This window comes from Sebastes umbrosus, chromosome 5 (assembly GCF_015220745.1).
Source record: "Sebastes umbrosus isolate fSebUmb1 chromosome 5, fSebUmb1.pri, whole genome shotgun sequence".
Lineage (NCBI taxonomy): Eukaryota > Metazoa > Chordata > Actinopteri > Perciformes > Sebastidae > Sebastes > Sebastes umbrosus.
Window position 1 is genome coordinate 6,224,660 of NC_051273.1, and position 22,462 is coordinate 6,247,121.

The following is a 22,462-nucleotide window of genomic DNA, read 5'->3' on the forward strand; positions in this document are numbered from 1 at the left end:
CTAATATACCTATACCTACACTCAATATTTCTACATGATACTTTGGGTTAAAATATCTAGAAATAATGTAAGATTTTTGGTTTGAATTCGGGATCACGATACCATAAATTTAGTAGTTGATACCAATACTGGTGAAATGCCACGATTCTCGATACAAATTCGATACCACGGTAAAAAGACAATAAATTAAAACAATAAATACCATGTACTTCAACATCCACTCCTTTATTACCGTTTGCATACTGTTTTTTGTTGGAAGTCACACAGGTCATAATTCCCTCTCTATTATCTCTCGCCAAAAACTACATTTTACAAGATTACATTTGAACACATCACGTTGAAATTTACCTTCGCCAAGTACTCATTGGTCTGAACACATCATAATGTAAATCAATGGCAACTCCTGTGTTGAAATCGGCAGGAAGAGAGCTCGTTAATGTTAGTGGTTAGCAGCTGGTAAGCAGCACATTCCTGCACGGAGCTAACAGCTAACGTTAACTAGCTAACGTTAACTAGCACTCGCCCCGATGATTTCAACATGGCAGATGTAGCATTATCAGGGAAAAAATAAGGTAAGTTCCCTGGACATGACGATAGTGAGTTTACTGCGTACCAAACACATTTTCATCCTCGTGACGACGGGATGCCATTAGTCTCGAGCCCCCCCCGGTAGAAAAACGAGTACTGTCACGTTTTCAGAATTTTGGCATCGACTTGGTACTGAAGTTTCAGTTCTTGTGAAATCCCTGTTTTGCCAGTTTATCCAAGTGCTTCCCTGAAATCAATAGTGGTGACACCATTAAAAATACATTGTGTCAAGCATAGCTGGAGCTTGAATTATATTCCCTTTTGGCCAATAGCAACACTTGAGTTGAATTCAACTTTAGGATGTGTGGGGACATAAAGTTCAGGTTTTAATAATGAAACAATGACCCTCAATGGACCAAACCCTTTGAGGCCTTTGTATTGTTTTGGATGAATTTCGAGTATTTAGGTTCTAAAACGGCATAAAAGAAAACGCAAGGCTCTTAACATGCAAACTGCTGCCCTGAATTTTTTATTGAATGCAGTAGTTTGTGTGATAGCTCTAAAATATTGTTCCTCTGTGAACAATTTAAAGGAGGAGGTTCTCATTGCTTGTGCTGTTTCTGATGACAGAATGAAGACGTGGCAAGAGTGATGAAGTGATGGTGAAGTTTAAGCAGAGTTGTGTGATTGTAGAGGGACCGACGGGAGAGAAGAAAGAAAATAATTGGTTGTGTGATGGTGAGAGCAGGGTGGGATGGATCTGATGACAGGATTAAGAGAGTGGTTACGACTGTGTTTGATATTATGAGCTGGATGAAAGTGGCTGTTTACAGGATTAACTGCTCTTCTGGATATTTGTGAATGATCATTTGGATACAGCGTAATTTGTGGTTGTGAACAAGTGTTTCTGTTTTGGTTGTTAGCCAGGGATTCTCATTATTTGCTCCATGTCTCTTAATTAATATTGCGTCCTAGGGGATTTGAGTTCAAAATACAACAAATACAGTGTTTGAAGATGAGTTGGAGACATTTGGATTCAGCTGCGGCCCCGTTGAGCTCCACTCTGCCCTGATATGTAGAAATGAGGCTGATTTGTGGCGTTTTACAGATGTTGGATGAATGCAGGGCAGAGTCCAGCTTCTGTGTGAGGGATGGTGGAACAGGTCTGACATCTCTCCTGAACTGAAAAGGGAAATCCCTGCAGGCTCTGAGCAGAGAGGAGGGATAAGGGATAAGGGAGGAGGGCGAGAACGGAGAGAGGTGCGACCCCTTAGGGGTAACGTTATTCTCCGATCGTCAGCTTCTTACACATACACTCGCACACATACCGGGATGCTCTATCGGTGTGCCGGGTGATGCACTCATGCAAAGAAGGATGAGTGCCTGAGGAATAAAAAAAAAAAGCATTCTTGTGTGTGCATTTGTGTGTCTGCCTATGCATGTGTTGTGCTCACATGCAAGTTTTTCTATAATAATTTGGGTCCAAATGTACATTTTGTTTGGCTTCCACTCTTGGCCGATCCAGAGCTATTTGAAGTGAGTGAAACGGTAGAATGAGCCTCATTTCTCACTTCACTGCTGTGCACAGAAAATAAAATATATCTTTCTTTTCCCCACAATATTGATGTGTAATAGAGAAGTGAAGAAATAGAAGCCAGCAGATTTTGTTTTTTCAAGTACCCATTCCAAAAATGTTGACTGGCTTTTTATATAGTCGCATTACTCCTGATTTATTTTCAGTCCCAAGTTTTTCCTCAAAGGTACACCTCCTCTTCAAGACAGAGCCATATGTCTAGAAATGAACAATGCACGCCTGCCTGCGCCCCTGTTATTAATCATCACAGTTTCTATTTTTCAAATCCCAAATTCAAAAACCTACCTTGAGCTGTTAATTTGGCTTTGCTTTGTAGATTTACATATGTGGTCAAATTATTTCTGTGTGATGTCATGTGATCCTGAGCCAGGATAAATTGTGCTACTGGAATCAACTGAAGCAGTTGCGTTATTGTCGGTTTCATAGTCAGGAGTCATCCTCCTTGGCAGTGTGACAGCGACATGGGTGTATACACAGTCATATGCAGCAGCAGTACTGTATGTGACCTGTGATTGAGTAGCAGTGCTCTGTATCTGGTTAGGAGATTGTGTGTGTGTGTGCGGCAGCCAGTGGGGCCCACCACAGAAGCCACAGCAGGCTGAAACCGAACCAGAGCCAAGCTTGATTTTTGTGGAGCCACATTCCTATGGGCCCACTATTAGTATGCATTCAGTATATGCATCCAGTTTTACATTCATTTCTGTGTATATGTGTATTACATTAATGCGTGGACTCACACTTTGAGTTTTGGTATCTTTAACACTCCTCATTGGTTGAGCTGAGGTTTTTTAGGTTCATTGTATTGGATGTTTCCATTAGTGACCGTGGAGATGCTGAAGGGTTGTGGTCCTCTTCCTCCCGTCCCCCCCCGTCCCCCACAGAGTAGGATATGAGAAGCGGCTCGGGCCCAGAAAAGCCCCAACACGAGCCCTCAGCCCTCACGTTAGCACTCAACTATGTAACGAGACATGCCTGGGAACTGCTCCTCTCACATTACTAATGACTTGGACATCTTGCTCTTGTCATTTCCTCTTAGACAAACTTCGATGCTGACGCAGGGTAACTGCTTCAAACTATCCAGGGAGAAAGGGGGGAAAAACCTGCTTGAAAGGAGTATGAGAGACTGCTGCTGGTTTTGTGTGAGGGGAAAATAGACTGCATTCACCAGATGTTTTTTTTTTTTAATGGTTGTTTCATAGATGAGAAACTCAAATGACAGGCTTCATCATCTCTAAACAACACAGAGATGGGTCAGCAGTTGCTGCTTTATCGTTGCTGTCCTAGAACCCAGTCAGAGCCAGAACTGCATGCTGGGTAGAAGACACTAATGCTGGTTTGGAATAAAAAACGGATTAAAAGGGTGTTTGGTGTTGTAGCTTTTTAATCTTCCTGTTATACACCTATTATACTTTAATTTATTGTGTAAACAACAAATGCCACATAAGTCTTCTTTAGTCTTGTACCACATCACATACACATTTCTGTTCAGTTCACATGGGCCACGTCAAGCTGCCTCCTTCTTTGCAGCTTCCTCTCCTCCTTTATAGATATTAATAGAGGACAAAGAAGGGTAATGTCATTTCAGAATAAACTGCATAGATGATGATGCTCTCATCTGTTAGTATGATCACGAGGTTAGGTTTCAGAAAACACAGCTGTACTGATGAAGACCAGACTCTTGGCGGAAACGCTGTGTAAAACAATCCTTTATTTAGAACAGAACAAAAAAAGTGAGCGTGGCATTTCCTTATTATATTTTGCATGATATTCCCTCATTTGTCCCTATTTTATGTCCTTTTTTTTTTTTTTTTTTTACTGTAAGCCCTCTAGCCTTGCAGACAAACAGAGCCACAGCCCCGTGGTGCAGAATGTCACATCTGATATCCTGGTGCCAGAGGTGATGAAGCTAATTTGGTGGTCAGTCAGTGACATGGCTAACAAACAAAGCCCTTATTGGTCCTGGAGCACTGGGAGCTCTGCTCTGCTGTGCAGCGCTCTGTTTTGCATTGTGAAAGACCGATGAGTTGTTGCCACAGGGCTCTAATGCAACCTAAAGCCTCGGGATGTTCGTCATGCTGCGGTGTGCAAATCTGGGTGTGGATGTTTGGTTCAAATGTTCACATGAACTCAGAGGTGTGCTCGTAAAAATACCCTAAATAGCTGCTTTAATAACAAAATAATCATAGATATGGGCATTTTTTGTTCCACTTTTGTTTGGCGGATGTTTGGTAGCTTGCAGTATAAAGGTATTTCAATGTAGTATGAAGTATGATGTAAGGGTTTTCACATTTGAGCGACATGTGAACTGCCTCAACACCGACTGCACTGCTTTCTACTGAAATAAAAAAGAAAATCAGACCAAAGTTGCAACGATTAGTCGATTGACTATTTTGGTAATGGCTCAATTTTTAAAGGGGACATATAATGAAAAACTCATTTTTTCAGTGCTTGTGTACATTAGCTGCTTAGATCAGAAAATATGTAATTCAACAAGCCATTCAGATTTGCCTCCCCTTTCTATGTCACATGCAGCCTCATTAGAATATATCGCCCACAGCTTGAGGACTACCTTTGTAAAGTTGCACCATATTTTTCTTCAAGCCAATCGGAGCAGACTGGGCTTTTTTTGGGAGGGGAGCTTAAAGAGACAGGAGCTAAAAGAGAGCGTTTCAGAGGTATATTCAGACAGACAGAATGAGAAAAATAATGTGTTTTTTGAACATTAAATCATGTAAACATCTTCTAGTAGAAACCCAAAATACAAGCATGAACCTGAAAATGAGCATGATGTCCCCTTAAAGTAATTTTTCAAGCAACCGTGTCAAACATGTGATGGCTTCATGTTCTCAGTTGTGAGAATTGCTTTTCTTGTTTTGTTGATATAGTAAATATATATAAATTTTGGGCTTTGGAAAAAATTAGACGTTTGATGATGTCACGTTGGGCTCAAGGATATTGTGATGGGCGTTTTCACTGTTTTAAGATTTTAAATGGACCTATCGATAAGGGCTGTAACGATCCATCGAACTGGATTGATATATCGAATACATGATCAAGGATCCAATATCATCGATGCAAAGTGAAAACAATGATACATATCATCATCTTTAACATATGCCCTTATTTTGAAATTCTTATTTGCACTTAAACATGAGAAATGTGGCACTTAATAGTGAACAACAGGAGGTGTATGTTTATTCTTTTTATTAAAAAGAATAGATTGTTTTTCTTTTAAATATCCGGAAGATCCCAGTAATAAAATTGGAAAATCATATTATGTATATTTGTTTTTTGTGAGTTGATAAATATAGTAAATAGTAAATATATCTGATTGTGTTAAATGGGCATATGATATCGTCTAATATCGATCACAGGCACCTGATTTAAATCAAATCATATCTTGGCAGACTTTGTGATATCAGCAAATATCATATCGTTATCCAAATAATCAGTTTTATATCGTAATGTGATGTTACTTGTGATTTACACCATTACAATTGATTAATTGAGAAAATAACTTGCGGATTCATTTATAAAAAAAACAATCATTAGTTGCCGCCCTAAATCAGACACACTTACTTTTTAATTTTTTTCTGTGCTGACATGGACCTATATGTTAATAGTTAATAGTCTCAAAGATTCTCTCTATAATGGTGCACTTAACTCTATGTGGCACCCTAAAGAAGTTGTAATTCTGTTCTCAAACCAGTGCAGCCTGGAGTTGGGACTACATCCACGATTAGTCCCTCGAACATCCTAAAAACTTATGACATCACTTGCAGCTAGATCAGCCAGCCTCAATTATGTGCTCTTGATTTTCTTGCACATATTATGCATTCAGTTTCTATTTTAACTGAGGTGTGATGGTGATATGGCATTTTGAAGGGCTGTGAATGTAGCGAGGGTGTGCAAGCATAGCCCAAACCCCCAGGGTCCCCTCTGCTGAACGCCTGGGGGGGTTCTCTCCTTCACACAGCCTGCTCCTTCGCACACTAAGCTGGTTTCTGAGGGATCACACAGCTGTCTTAAATGCAGCTCTGGTTTTGCATACTTTGCCCACACGATTTTGTCTTTCCTTACACAGTCAGCAATTTGTCAATATACCTTGTTTATCCTCAGTGATTGACAGTATGAATTGGTTTCACCTAGGAGAAGGGGGGGTGGTGGGGAAGAAAGAAAGAGGGGTAGTGTGGCTGGCGGTCTTTTTTTGACTGGTACCATGGCTGTCTGTCACTCTTCTTTTATCATTGAAATTGGAGTTTATCTTTTACAAGCATGAGTGGAATGTTTTTGTTTTTCAAGTGATTATTAGCATCCTCCTTGGCTGCCGTCTCCGGCTGATGAAATGAGCACATCAAACGGTGCGCCGCGCTAACGAAGCGGTGCGCGCTGGCTGGCTGGCTCCTGCCTTTTGCTGTACGGCACCTGCTGAAGTGACAGGCTGGCAACAAAAGGGCCCCTCGCCACAAGAGAGTCGTCAGTGCCGCTGTGGAGTGGGCAGGACAATAGAGCGGAGAGGTGGCCCGGGCTTTTAGCCACGTGCCAGCTCGTGTCGACAACACGCTGGAGCAACAGAGCACAGAGGAGCAGGGAGGGGAGGAGATGGGGAGGATAAGAGCGAGGGAGAGGGAGAGTGGCTGACACCTGCATGTCCTTGAGTTCCTTTCTCAATGATGGACATCTTTACGATACATACTGGCTGAAAATGCAAAAGGAAAACTGAGATAGGAGGGGATACAAATGTGCAGGTGTGCATGTGCAGACATACATGGATGAAGACAGGAGAGTCCAGTGTTGTTAATGGGATTACTGGCTCATGGAAGGTCAGGTGATAGTGCAGATGTGTTTTTATAGAGGCTTCAGTAGGTGAAATGTACACACACCAGAGCAGAGCACTGTGCTAGTTTATTTGGATTGTTGGGGAATAAATCAATTTAGGCCTCACATGAAGCCCAGGCGATTTGTGCTGTGCTATTTACTTCTGCAGTGAAATAATCATTAGCCTATAAAAATGTGAAAGTGAAAAATGTAAAGGAGGGCTATAAATAGTTAGCGAGCAGCATTATGGATCACTGGCCTTGTAGTGTCCCTATGGACCGCAGCGGTTTTCTTTGTCTTAATTCCCTTTTTTTTATCATTTTGCTGTGCTCCCTCCACTAGGGAGAGGGTGAAGGTCTGAGTTGCACAAAGATATTATCATACCTAAACATAGACACAAATATACTGTATATATGTACATAGCAGAAACATCACAGTTTACATTTTTTCATACTTCATGTCTCTTCATGTCAAACTCCTAAACACATTATGCAGACACATTAACATTGAGTGGGAAGTAGAGCCTGACCGGTAAGTCTGCTGGGTTCAAATATCAACCAGTTTTAGCTAATTGCAGCCGGTATATGTATGTCCATATATGTCTGCCAATAAGTAATGCTGGGTTCAAACCACACGATATTATCCCGGTTATAGCCCGACCCGGCAGACGTAGGGTGTTGGCTCGGTGGCAATGGACATCAGGCACGACAATCGATCGTTTTATCCCGTGTAATGTGGACGCTGTGCCTAACATGTTCTTAACCTTCCACGGCATGTTCCCTCACGTCCATGACTTTGACCAATAGCAGCACAGAGAGCTCTTCCACGCACGCACATCTATAAACATGGCGAAGCGAAAGAAGAATGATTTTGGTGGTGTTGCTAGGTGGAACTGCGAAACAGTCGAAGAAACCTCAGTCGTTTTGTCAGTGTGACATTGCACAAAGAGGTGACAAATTGTACGAACAGAGGTGTAACACGACATTAACATAAGATGTGTGAAACAGATGTTAGGATTTGAATACGATACATATTTTTGGTTTCTTTTGTTAGTGGGAGTATTGTAAGAGTTTGTGTGTGTCTGTGTAAAAGTGTGTTGTGTAAGTGTGTGTCATATATTCATATTTGAATAACTGACCAGAGGCATGTGCAGGTTTGTCCGAGGAGGAGGAGAGAGAAATAAATAGTAAATAAATAAATGCGTAAATTTATGTCTGTCGGCCTCACGGCAAGAATTTATGACTCCCTAATTGCTGAACCTCACAGTGACCATTGTAAAAGACAAAAATATTGTGAGGTCTGAACTCGGCATAACAAGAAATTGCATTCAAAAAATACCAAAGATCTATTTGAGGTCAATTACAAACTTTCTTTTTCAACTGTAAATTGTCCCGCTCCGTACTATGTTGGTCCCAATTTTTAAACCAAACCAAATTTAAGGAATCCATATAAAATGTGTTTGCTTATTTTCTGTTTTTACAATATAGGATATCACAATAACAATATTGCTATCTGATTTTTTTTTTTTTTTAGATTCAAACATTGATTTCAATATTCTGCAAAAATCCAGTTTTGGTCAGCAAGCTGTAGATGGAAGAGCCTGAAAAGCCACATTGAGTTTGATCAGATCCAGTCTGAAAGAGACCTAGCCATTAATCCAGCCATGTTCTGCCTGTTGAATAATGAATCCTGTTTGATGTCAGTGTTGTTGTTTGGCTCCTCTGTCCGACTGTTTGAGATTCTTTAATATTCTCATGCTGAGTTGCGCCCTGATTAACTTTATGCTTTTGTAGCCACATTCGGGGAACGGAAAAGTCCAAATGATTTGACTCTGTAGTGTGTTTGGCTGGCTTTGCAAAGCCTATTTTCAAAGGTCTCTCCCTTTTATCTTCGTGTTTTTTCCTTTTAGATTGAGAGACAATAAAGTTTCCTCTCTTCATTTTGTATTCCATCAAGTCTTTGGACCGTCTTACTCAAAGACCTCAAAGACCGGCTCACATGCTGAGGTGTAATTGGTCCTCTCCCACTCTCTGTCTCTCTCTCGGCTCGTGGTCCAACGAACACGAGTGCTCGCACATTTGGGCTAATGATTTTGAATAGTGATTAAAATGAATTGGAGAGTGCGCTGCTTCTGTAGTATCCGGACCCCTCCATCATTAGTGGTTCTCGTCCTCTCTCTTCCTTTTTTCCTCTTTCTGTATCATCAGTGTTAGTCAAGCAGGGGTTTCAGACGAGGCCTGGGGTGGGCTTTCATGAGCACAGACTCAAAGATTTCTCCACTTCTTGTAATCATGGACACCACTCTTCTAGCACTTTCACTGTCGTCTTCTGGCTCCTCAAAGGTGCCTTTGATTCCCTCACATCCTACACCCAGGCCGGATGGTGTCACATTATATTTTTCCTCTCTCCTTTTTCTAACTTCCCCCCCAACCCCTCTCTTCACCTCCTTTCTTGCCCATCTCTCTTCTCTCCTCCTTAGACCCAAACTCATCAGCCTGTGTTCATATTTATTGTCCTCGAATCGAGAGCTGATTTAGCACTCTTCTCTTTGGGCCCGCTTAATTCCAGGACCCTTCCCCTTCACTTCCCAGTTTTGCCTTGATCCACCTTTTTATAATCGGCTCCCTCTCTTTGTTTTTCCTCTTCTCCTGTTTTAAATGAATAATGCAGAAGGGAGGAAATGGGGATTAAAGAGGAGCTAAAGCCAGTGCCAACTTCTGTGGTGCACAGCTCCACACCGTCTCTCACAGGACCATGAACACATCAGGGCTAACAAGCTTCTTTTTTTTCCTCTCCTGCCATTTTTCTCAGTTCTGCATCTGTCCCACTCGGTCCTCCTCCATCCCTGCTGTCCCCTTACTTCTTTTTGCCTTCTCCCACTCAGTTTTTTTTTGCCTGAAGATGTGCTCTTTCATATCAAGGTTGGACGACTTGTTGTCCAGCGTGTTATGAAAAGCCAACTTGTTCATACTTTTTCAGAGCGCTTTTTATAAGGTTGAGCAAAAAAGTCATAATCTTAGTGATGAAGGAATGATAAAGTTGAACAATTCTGTGGCAGAATAGGTCAATAAATATGCTACAGAAAACAAAATATTGTTAGCCACTCTTACTAGTGAATGTTCAATGCAAACAGTGAGTTTAATTAAGAAATGTGGAGTGGTGATATCCATCTGTAGGCGCATATTTGTTCTGAAATCTTCTCTGATTTTATTCATGATGTTCAGTTTACTCTTCATGAGGACGTAGTACTACTCAGCCTGTGAAAATGGTTGTATAATGTCTTCTGGAGGGAGCTCTCCAAAGTTTGATAAAATAACCCTGATGACATCATCAGATGAGTCCCCCAAATTTATGAAAGTGCAATCCATAAATCGCTGGAGTCCCCCTTTTAATTACGGTTGGATCTTCGAATGAAGCCAGCATTTTATGGCCTTCAAGGAAACTGCAGCTTAAAGTGACTCTTTCCTTAAAGTACATTTCTTGTTGTAAAGTTTTTGCACAGTACAGTAGGTGATAGAGCATATGTCACAGGAAAATAAAAACAAAAAATAAATCACAGGTTTGATTTTGCAAGTAAGTGGGGAAAAAAGCAAATTACAAATCAGATGTGTGCTGGAAGTGGAAGAGAACAAAGAAGACTGTTCACAGAAAAGCGCTGAATAGTCTTGTTAATATCCTCTTCTTTCCTCCTCTCGTTCTGCCACACTCTGTTTCTCCCTTCCCTCCTCCAGCATTTAATTACCTACGTGTGATTGGGCCTGCTGTGAGAATGTCGAGCTGGAGTCTCACATTAGATGGAACACAGTCAGAAAACGGTGTTTGTTTACACTGAGTGGTTGGTGGTCTGCATGGGAAAGTTTTTTATTCACTACTCAACAGAAAAACAACCATCAGTTTGTCAGAGAGATAAATGGTGTTCTTGCTTGCTCACTTGCTCCAATGATCTCGCCAATTTTTATCTGCAAGGACGCTATATATTCACACCTGTCAGCCTAACAGTAATGGAACTGGTGAGAAACATTAGGGGATAATTTGTAGATTTTTTTTGTTTTAAAGTCTAATAATATAATAGTTTGATATTCAGTACGATTGTTACTTCAAAGCAGCGAGATGACACCAAATATGAGTCTAGATGGTAAAACTTGAGACTTAATATATATATGTTATGATTTTAGGTATGAGCATAATGTGTCTCCACGTATTTAGTAGGAGTGGGAATCACCAGATGCCCCACAATACGATATTATCTCGATACTTAAGTCACAATACGATCTTATTGCGATTTTAAACATTTTGTGACACTCTGAGAAAACGATAAAATATATTGCGACTTATTACCCCATTTCAATTGCAAATTGAATTGTCAACATCTGTTTTATCTAATAAGATACAGTTTTCACTCTGTTCATCTCACTCTTTTCATTCATATATCTTGAGGTCAAAGGTCAAGGGAACTCTCTGAAAATGGCCATGCCAGGTTTTCCTCACCAAAAATTTTGCCTAACTTTAGAACGTTATTTATCTTTCTTCCCGACAAGCTAACATGACATGGTTGGTACCAGTCAATCCCTTAGGTTTACTAGTTTCATATGATACTAGTATCTTCTAGAGATGTCCGACACCATTTTTGAAACATGAACAAATAACAAAGAAGAAGAATTGTTTTTCTGGTTAAACAAGTTGATTTTTTTCCCCTGGGTTTATAAATTATGGTATCGGATCGGTGCATAGACTGGCATACTTGCCAATACCCGATCCCAAATTTTGGGGCAGTATCGGACGCATTTCCAATACTGGTACCAGTATCAGAACAACGAGTATCTTCACTCTACATTTAAGAGTGATTGTCAGAGGTTAATAATTTATATAATAAAAGATTGATACTAGACGTCCACGTATCGATACAATATTGCCACCTAAAATATTGCGATACCATACTGTATTGATCCCCCCCTCCCACCCCTAATATGTAGCCTGTATTGATTCTTTCTAGCGCACTCTAAACATGGGTCTATCTCGTTGTATATCTGCAGCTGTCTCAGACCAAAGCTCAGTCTGAACTAGTCTCTGACATGCATCTATGAATAGTGAGGGGATTTAGCTTTTAGCTGCTGCGGCCTCACTGCTGCCAAAATCCTAGCCACCCCACCACCATCTCTCGTCCCCCTGACAGAACGGCAGGCACACTGGTACCTTGAGTTTCCACTGCTTGTTTGTGCCCACCAAATGTTTTGGAAATCAAAAATTCCTTCCTGTGATGAGAGCAGGACTTTTTGTGGATCAGAGATGATGAGAGAAACAGTGGAAACAGCGTAGCGGCATTCATGGCGAGAGAGATTTAGCAGCTTTAAGGTTCACATGATGAAAGTTTAAATCAATCTGCGTGTTTTGATTTGTCCGGATCACGAGGACGAGGCTTTGCTTTTGATGGGTTGCACACATTACTTGAACTGCGTGTGTCAATGGGAGCCCAGACAGTGTGACCCTGCCTCATTTGATTGAGTTAGCTTCGTTAATTGTGCCGTTTCCTGGTGTGTGTTAATCTAACACGGCAGTCTTAATTGATCTCGTTAACGTGGGATGTGGGGAGGCGAAAAAGCGTCGGGGAGCTCAGATGCCCCCTGGTTATTTTGACACATAGACAGTCAGAAACACAAGAGGGTTAGGGATGAGGAGTGAGGGTGCCAGCCCCAATCTAACAAAACACAAGGCTGAAGTGTAAAGAATCACTACAAGAGGCAGGAAGGCCGTCCGGGTGGGCGACTTGTAAAGTCCCCTGTGACACCGAAATCAAAATGTCACGACACCCAGCTAGTCAGCGTCTGTCTGATAGGCCCTATTTTCACCTAGTCCCCATGCATATCCAGGATGTTTCCACATTGTCTTAATAGGACTGGAAGCCAAATTACAGAGGTACAAATATTAAAGGCTGAAACACACTTATTTTTGAGGCTGCTGCTTTTAAGGATTAACATAATTCTTGTGCAAGTGCTGACTGAAGGAAAATTTTAAAACGCATAATGACAATTATGTTGTTTGTTTTTAACAATTTACACAATTACAAACTTCCACAATAAGCCAGATTTTGCCCAGGTATGGTTTTTAATGATCCCGGCACCTTGATACACACTGTATTGTAGTGGTGCTCTCTGTTCTTTGTGAACATACGAATTTAAGAACAACACGTGATGCAAGAAGTTTCACTTTGAGATCACAGGTTTCCCCTACAGAAGAAGAAAACAGATTTCCATGACGTTACTTTTCTTCGTTAATGCATTAAAACGCCAACCACTCTTGTAACATTTGAAGATAAACATACTGGGATAGATATTTGACAGATAATACCTTTTATTACCATAACGACTAGATTCATTAATGTCATTATGTTTACGATGTTAAGGTGATCGTGTGGATCGAGCAGACTAGTGCTGATCTTTTGTGTGACTGGAACCATTATTTATGTTTATTTGTTTGGAGAATTATTATTAAAGTATTATTTTCAACCTATAAGTCAAGTTGTTTAGGGTTAGTATGGGAACAACAAGTAAAAGGGTACCAGGATTATGAGGAACATGATTCATTTTAGTGTTACCACAGTACAAACTCTCGCCTGCACATACTGTATAATGGCCACATTTCTCTGTAAAGATGTTTCCCTATCTATTGAAATTATTTTATGAATGCTCAGTCAAAAAAAAGAGGAAGCTTGGTTTTGGACACTGTTGCCCAAAATATCTTGTTATTGGTGTTTTTATGGAAACGGTAAAAAAATGAATCAGCATGGTGCCATTGGTACATTTAGGCAGCATAACCAGGCCTTTACACAAGTCATGACAATAGTTGGCTTTCAAAAATATTTTTTCTTTAGTGGGTTTGTTAATAAATAAATAAGAACCAAAAGATTCAGTATTGGACATTTAACAATGTTTTTCTAGTTTGCCTTTTCCCCTCCAGCGGTGGGTGCTTTTAAATCCTTATTAATCGTAAACCTTTTTTTTTTTTTACATTTGAATTGATTTAAACTTGTTTGAAACAAGCTTTTAATGTAAATTTCAGAAAACAATATTCCCAATATAGTCAATGCAATCCCAGGGGAAATAGTGTTGTGCAAACAGTTCTTTCCACGAGCTTCAAAGCTCACATGAAGGCCAGCGAACCCCCGGAAAGAAAAGCTGAGCTAATCTAAAATAAACAACCACAACATTTGCAAAATACTTGCATGCTCACACGCACACGTACGCATGCTGTCTTACATGCACATATTAAAGGCCCCCAACACGCACACAAACATGCACATACAGTGCCATGCATGCATATATTGTATATTGCAGATGTCTAATTAGCATTATTAACCTTTTAGTGAATGGGACTGACAACATCAGGGGCGAGGCAGCTCCTCTGTGCCATTCTCCTCTCCATTGTACCAGGGGATTTTTAATTGGCCGGGGAGGTTTGAGACGACTGAGACGAGAGACAGTTAGTAATACACAAATGACAGACTGACAGACCCGCAGACAGACGGCCTTCACTCTAGTGGAAAAAACATGCAAATGTCCCACTGTGAAGTGTGTTGTGTCCCTTTTTAGCTTTGTGTGGAACTTTACTGTGTGTTTGTCCGTTTGTGTTTGCATGCATGTACAGTATTCATGTAAATGAGACGCTGCAAAGAGACAACAGACAGTGGCAGAATCATAAAACCCGACACTAGAATCTAGATTGGTAGATAAACCGTATATGGTAGTACAGCCTTGGTCATTTCCCCCCTTACTGACTACTGAAGACGCAATTATCTGCCTCTGTTGATAACAACTGCTCCTTAATGCTTTCACCCAGCGTGTGTGCAGATGCATGTGCACACTAGTATGTATCGCGTTTTTTTTAATTTTTTTCGATTTTGAAATAGATTTTTTAATGCCAGAATCAATATATTTGCTTCATTTGAGTCTATGCAGAGGTAGAAGGAAGTTACTGCTTCATTGTTGTAGTCATATCCGTTCTGTATCCATCAACCAAAACAAACCGCAGCTGGCCGCAACAGGGAAGTACGAGACGGCGGAGGGTCCGCGTGGATACGACCTGCACCTTCACATTTTATTTATTTTATAGGTGAGGGCATTGTCTTTATTCTTTGATTTTAGGGAAGCTGGAAAAAATGTTATAAATAATGCGTGACAATGACTGATAAATTTGACTTCATGACATTTCTGACTACTAACATGCTGAAAATCAAACATTTTAATGTATTAATTCTGATATTTTTCAAAGTAAAGTGTATGATTCAACTTTTTCCCATGTTCTAGTGTTAAAAAAAGTTAGCAAAAATCGCAATAAATCATAATATCGAATCGCAATACTTAAAAATCGCAATAAATATTGAATCGGCACCCAAGTATCGTGATAGTATCGAATCGGGAGATAGGTGTATCATCCCAGTCAACACACTCAAACATCACAGCAGCTTAATTTTGTATGTTGACTACATGCAAACACCCCAACTCATATATGAGTTTACTTGTGGATGACACACGGTTGCTATTATGGATTGTATCGTGTGTAAATTATGAGTAAATTGGTGTTAATTGTTGGACTGTGTAACCATATTGTGTGCATTACAGTATACATGGGAAGTGATCCTAGAGTCAAAATCTGTTCTTCCCACATGCATGAGTTAAGTGGAGACTCATGCTAATTACGTGTGTGAATATAAGTTTTGCATCAAGATTTGTGTAAGTGATAATCAGGTAACATTTCCTATTGTCTGTTTTAAGTGTGGCAATAAGCCAAGCAACTGGTGGTGGAGCATCTCATGCAATTAGCTTGCTTCTAGGCTACATGCCAGGACATGCAATTATACAGCACCGTGGCATACACCCATACCCAGCACACTCACCTCCGTGTGACCTGTATTTTCTCAGGAAACAGAAAATGAACCAGGATAAATGCGTTAAAGCTGGTATAACCGGTAATTCACATGAAAGGTTCCTTGGGGGAATGCCAAGGAGATGCAGAGTGGCATTATCTCTGCTTTGTTCAGATTAATATGGCAGCCTGCTGTGGCTCTCTGCCACGCTGCAACTTGAGACGGACCCGGACAAAGAGTGTCAAATCCACAGGCATGTCGTGGGATCCAGTTCTGCTGAAACTGGACACTCGGGCTGCAACCAGCACTCAGTAGTTTAGTGCTGAATAACCGAGAACAGTTGTCCAGTTGATTGAGGTTATTATTTTCTGTTGTGAAATATTATTGTAGAATTTAGTGTTATTTTTTTAAAGGAAATGTCCGATGTTTAACGTTGAGTCGGCTAACCAGAAGTTCTATTTTGTGTGTTTGTCGTTCTCAGAGGTGTAAAGGATCAAGCTCCTAACACCATGGATATGGACACGCAGCCACAAGGAAAGCCAGCATCCGTGCAAGTCTTTCAACCCCAGGTAGACACACACAGACACACATATGAACACGAACCAAACTGCTTAATAGGGTTGTGGAGTAGGTCGACATATTAAGTGAGATCATGGCAATTTTCAGCTGCATAAAAGCCATTTTGTCATATCTTTTATAGACAGTCTCTAATACGCAGTCTCTGGGTGTTTTGTTTTGCAAATCAATGATCAGGTCTCCTTCAGTAAATGGCAGTATTATAGTCACAGGATTGTTGCCTCAGTGTAGGGCTGCAGCTAACCATTATTTTCATTGTCTAATGATCTACTGATTATTTCCTTGATTAATCGATTAGTTGTTTGGTCTATAAATATCAGAAAACTGTGAATATTTGTGTTTCCCAAACCCCAAGATGACGTCCTCAAATGTCTTTTTTTGTCCACAACTCAAAGATATTCAGTTTACTGTCATAGAGGAGTAAAGAAACCAGAAAATACTCACTTTTAAGAAGCTGGAATCAGAGAAATTTGACTTTTTTTCTTCTTAAAAAATTACTCAATCTGATTAATCGATTATCAAAATAGTTAGCAATTAATTTCATGTATATATTTATATAATATTTATATATACACCAATTTTCTCACTACTTGTGTACATACAATCCTGTATTTTCCTTACCTTTATGTCCAGCTGTGTTGTTCTTGTTATTTCCATTTCGTGTAAGTACATTGAGAGAACTGCATAAAACCAAAGTCAAATTCCTTGTCTGTATGTACTTGGCAAAATAAATCTGATTATGATTTAATAGTTGCAGCTCTACAACAATGTGATGAAGTATCTGGCTTTTTCAAATATTTAAGGCACGATCACATCAAATTATCTATAAAGAGTTTCTTAATTAATTTTTTAGAAAATGCACTTGATCATGATTATGATATGAAATTACAAACACTGTGATAAAAGATTATCCATGTGGTCCAGCCCTGTTGCTAAGGGTTTCTATTTCAGTAAATCACTTATTATTATATTATATAGTCATGTCACATTTTATCATATAGTTAGTGATTTAGTTAAATTTAATAAAGATTGTGGCATTACAAATTGTTTCCCTGTAGATTAAGTAGGGGTGGGAATCATCAAAGGCCCCACAACACGACATTATCACAATACTTCAGTCACGATACGATCTTATTGCAATTTTAAATATTTTGCGATATGTTGTATATTGCTATTTATTACCTTTTTCCAGCTGCAAATTATATGCAGTTTGTCAACATCTGTTTAATCTAATAAGATACAGTTTTCACTCTGTTCATCTCAGAGTTTTCATTCACATATCTTGAGGTCAGAGGTCAAGGGATCCCTTTGAAAATGGCCATGGCAGTTTTTCCTCATAAAATCTAGTGTAACTTTGGAGCGTTATTTAGCATTCTTCCCGACAAGCTAACATGACACGGTTGGTACCAATCGATTCCTTAGGTTTTCTCGTTTCATATGTTACAAGTATCTTCACCTTAGCTTTAAGACTGAGCCTGTCAGATTGTTAAGAGGTTAATAGTTTATATAATAAAAGATTGATACTTGACGTGTATCGATACAATATTGACACGCAAAGTATGGTGATACTATGCTGTATTGTTTTTTTATCCCCCACTCCTAAGATTAATTGACAAAGGGGAATTATTTGATAATATATGATGATATAACCCATTCATCCATTCATTGCAAGCATAGTATCCTACCTCCTTCACATTTTGAACTGTAAATATTCTGTATTACCCCGTTTTTTTTCTCCCTGCGTCAATCAAGTGGTGCCTTTCAGTCCGTGCAGCATCCTTCAGCCGGCTGTAGCCTGTGTGTGTGTGTGTGTGTGTGCGTGTGTGTGTGAGAGAGACAGACAGCGGTGGATGAATGTTGAGTTGTTTCTATTGATTAGAGCTCTGGAGGCTGGCAGAGCCTGGCCTCCTTGCATGCCTCTCTTGGTTCGATACAACTCAGGTTTGCCCTGTGCAGATCTGGTCATTGCTGGATTTTAATACCGCCCTCCAACATCAGGTCCATTGATTTCTTTTTCAGAAGGATGTTTTTGCCTCCATAACTATTGAATAGACTTTAAACAAAGAGGATCATCCATATGCCCCAGAGTAAATGTGGATTTTTTTTTTTCTTTGAGAAAGAAACAACACTAAAAATAGGCTTGTACTCTCTGGGTTGTTTTTCTTGCGTATGCAAGGGCACTGCAACATTAACACTGGAATTGCCAAGGGGGTTAATTTATTCTAAGATTTGTAATTGCAAAATTAAAGATAATTGGGTTGCACACAGAAGAAAGTCAGATAAAAGCTCTAATGATTAATTTCACTTAGGCAACACCCCCCCACGCATACACACTCAGACGCTAGATCTTCCACTGAGCTCCCAACAGTTGATTGTAGGGTATTGTTCAGGCTTAATGATTTCTCTCTCTGTGTTTTTTCAGTCTATTTCTAGCAGTTTACATCAGTGTTAATTCCAGGCTCACTTTTTGTGCTTAGGTTATTGGTAGCACAGTGAACTTTCTATGTTGCGTCATGTTTTTTTCACTCTCACAGAAGACGTCTGAACTGATTTCACATTTAGTGGGAGATGGAGAGAAAGAGTCAGTTAGAGTATGTAGATGGCTGTCTAAGCAGCATCCAGATGGGTGTCTTTCAACAAGTCCTGCGTCTGTTTCACACTTTCCCAAGATTCAGTCTGCTCGGCAGCACGAGGGAAAAAAAAAACCCACCAGCCTCCTGAAGAAATCTGAATTGTATATGTGATGAAGGATATTCTGTATCGCTTGCAATATCATTTCTCTTGGTCCCGGAGGTATGATGCATATGCATTAGGTAAACGAGATGAGCTGGTAAGATGTGCATTTTTAATGGCGCATTTGCTCTTTGAGTGAGTGGGAGGGTTGGCGATGAGGCCCCCTCAGATCAGATTTTGATCGTCACTGCAGAGTTTGACAGACACGGATCTGTCTGTAAGCGCTGCGACAAGGCGGTGCGGTTGTGGAGCAGATTGAGAGGAGAAGAGCGAAGAGCACCTTTGGGGTGAATCCTGCCGGTTGGCTGAGGATGAATATTGCATGGTGCCGCCGTGCTCAAGGGGGTAGGTGACTGGTGGGGTTGGGAGTGGGCCTCCCTGCCTGCCAGTTGCTGTCTCCGTCTCTCCTTGTATCCCTCCCCGGCTTTCTTGGAGACTACATCCACAGTAATGCGACTCATTTTGTAAACATTATTTAAATGTGAAAGCACTTTGTGTTCACACTAGAGTTTTCAGGTTGTTTTCGTGGAGATCCCTGTCCATACTAAAAGGTTTGAACAATAAGAAAACAAACCAACAGACAAAATCGTTACTTCTTCATCCAACAACTCAACAAGCAGAAAATTGTGTTTTGTGCTAACTGTTAGTGAGGTGAATAGTATTTTCTAGGGTACCGCGCTGAATGTTGGTCACTACTTTATGATCTCAAACTAAGCACAAAATAAGCATAAATACAACTAATGACAACACCTGCTTTGGGTGATCAGCTACTGTATATTAAGAGTAAAGGTCTTTACACACCTAGGGCGTCAATATATGTTTTCTAACTTTTGTTTTTGTCATGGGTACTTTCACACAGAATGCGAATATCACACGGCGACATAATTTTTTTTCGGAACAAAGTTGATTTTCTGAGCTTTTGCACTGCAAATAAAGGCATCAACCAATCACGTTATGCAGAACGGGTTGAGTTTCAGCTATATTTATGAAATAACAACACGGAGACTCCGTAGTCTGAACCAGGATGGCAAACTTTATCACTCCTTTCAACATTGACAAAGGTAGCGCATACAGATCCACTCCTTTCGTTATTACCTTTCACAATAAAAGCCCTAGATATATAATATATTCAGGCGAGTATTTCACATTTTCGTGTTGTATATTCGTCACGCCACCGGAGTGTAACGGCCTTTAGAATGAATGATCACAGGGCGTTCTGGTGGGATTAAGGCACCGACCATGAACTGCATCGTCCCTGGTTCCCGTCTGTCCTGGGACCATTGTTGCATGTCATTTTTCTTGCTTTCTCTCCTCATTTCCTCTCATTTTTCTACTTTCATTTTCCCCATCCACACCAAAATATGCAGCCATAGCCTCACTCTAGAGATCATTTTTTTTAAAAGCTCAGTTTTGAGGTGTGTAAAATTCTGGTCCAGTGTGGCAAAATGGAGAGATGCGTTTTTTAAATTTAACCGGCTTAGTGTGGACGTGTCCTGAGTTCCTCTCTCTGTTACTGCGTCCCTCTCTGTCTCGCTCCACGGGAGACAGCACCTCTCTGCCGCCGCTGGCCTTTCTGTGGCAGCCGTTGGCATTGCTGGGCTGTCACATCACACCCTCGCCCCTCTGCTGCTTGTCTCCCCCTCCTCTCACTCTCTCTCTCTCTCCCTGTCTTCCGCATTCCCTCTTCCACTCTCCATGTGTCTTGTCAGTTGTGTTTGGCAATGGTGTCATTATTGGGCAGCCCGTATCACACTTCCTTTCGATGAGCTGTCTGTCTGCTCTCCTCCTCTACTCTCTCTCTCTCTCTCCCTCTCTCTCTTTCAATCCCCCTGCTAGTGAGTTGCCCATGGCGGTTGTGTGTCACCTTTATACCCAAGACACGCTGTCCCTCACAGACGTTACCCATAATGCCTTGCACGGCTGCCACTTATCTCCATCCCCTGCAGCTTGTCCCCATCACCAACCAGAATGATGTGAGTGAAAAGAGTAAGCACACCACAGAAATGTAAGTCAAGAAAAACATGAAGAAAGTCCAAATTTAGAAAGAGACAGTAATAATCAAAGGACCAACACTAATTATTTATTTGTCTTGGCCCTTATTTATAGTAGAGGGGCAGAGCAATTGATTGTTTCTGACATCTGACATGTGACCCCGTATTGATATAGTCTTTTACCGATTTTTGAATGACTTCATAACATATTGTCCAGCATTAGAGGATTTGCGTTCCTTTAATTGATTTAAATATGCAGCTAAGTCTTGTGAATTATTTTTCTTTAAATGGAAACCCCAAGAAGGACTCAAACATGTACCCTTGGCAGCATTTGCTTTACCCATTCAGATAAACAAGATGCATTGTTCTTCTAGCCAACCCTTCATCTTTGGGCTCTACCATTCAACATACATATGAACAATCAAGTTTAGATTCTTACTAGCAGTAGTCTGTACAACCGTCTCTTCCCAGTTTTGTTCAGACACTGACCCCTGCGTCATTCAGGGTCATTCCTCTGTGACTCCCCCTTATGTGTGTGTGTTTGTCGGGGCCTTGTGTTTCAGCTGGGAGCTCCTGATTGTGTGACACCCGTGTGCGGCAGATGAGACGGCCTGTCACTCAGCTTTGGCCTGGCTGCCCTTTGAAGGCCAGGCCAGGGGGTGAAGAGGTGCCGCAAATGGCCTGTGAAGTTTACATACACTGCCCACTGCTAAACAGATTAGCTCTAATGAAGTGTCTAATGCCGGGGCCGCTGGCTGACATAATCCTGCCTGGCAGCCCGGCCCCTTGGCTGCCAAAAAAGCCGCCCTCCCTCCAGCCCTCTCTTCCGCCCTCGCACGGCCTCTGCTGCCACCCAGGGCGACTCCACACAGGGAGGTGCCCACTGTTAATCATGCCGGACAGTGTGCGATCTGACATGCAAATGTAGGTCATTGCATATGTAAATGTGTGATTAGGGGGCCGGCATGCCAGGACACATTAGCGAGACTGTGCTCTCAGCAGGCGGTTGTCACAGCGCTTTAGAGGCTCATGCTAACATTTGTCAAGCTACCACGCAGCGAATGAAAGCAATGCCCTCTTGTCCTCTCTGCCCCCCCCCACCCCCACTCTCTCTCTCTCGCTCTGAATCTATACACCTCCAACTGTCCATCCTCGCTCAAATGCTCCTGTCACCATTATGACAAGTCATTGCACAATATGGCCACACTGTCAATGTGACACACCTTGTAGATCTTTGCGTAGGTTTGTCTCTCTTCTATTTCGTACGTAAAGTCCACACTTGACAATATGTTACTATTGTTAAAGCATTCAGTGGTAGCTATTAGCAAACCTATTTTTTATTTTTTTTTTAGAGCTGCCGTA

The 22,462-nt window shown here is 40.9% G+C and overlaps 1 protein-coding gene across 2 annotated transcripts in view; it reads left to right on the top strand.

Annotated features, from left to right (window-relative positions):
• nek7 (NIMA-related kinase 7) overlaps positions 1-22,462 on the top strand; it is a 77,611-nt gene that overhangs the window by 11,760 nt on the left and 43,389 nt on the right. Inside the window, exon 2 of one of the 2 annotated variants that reach the window (XM_037769519.1) lies at positions 16,282-16,369. The exons of the other annotated variant lie outside the window; for it this stretch is intronic. Within the exon in view, the coding sequence (XP_037625447.1) occupies positions 16,310-16,369 (60 nt within the window). The 5' untranslated portion in view covers positions 16,282-16,309. The remainder of the gene's footprint in view (positions 1-16,281; positions 16,370-22,462) is intronic. 2 annotated transcript variants of the gene reach the window in all.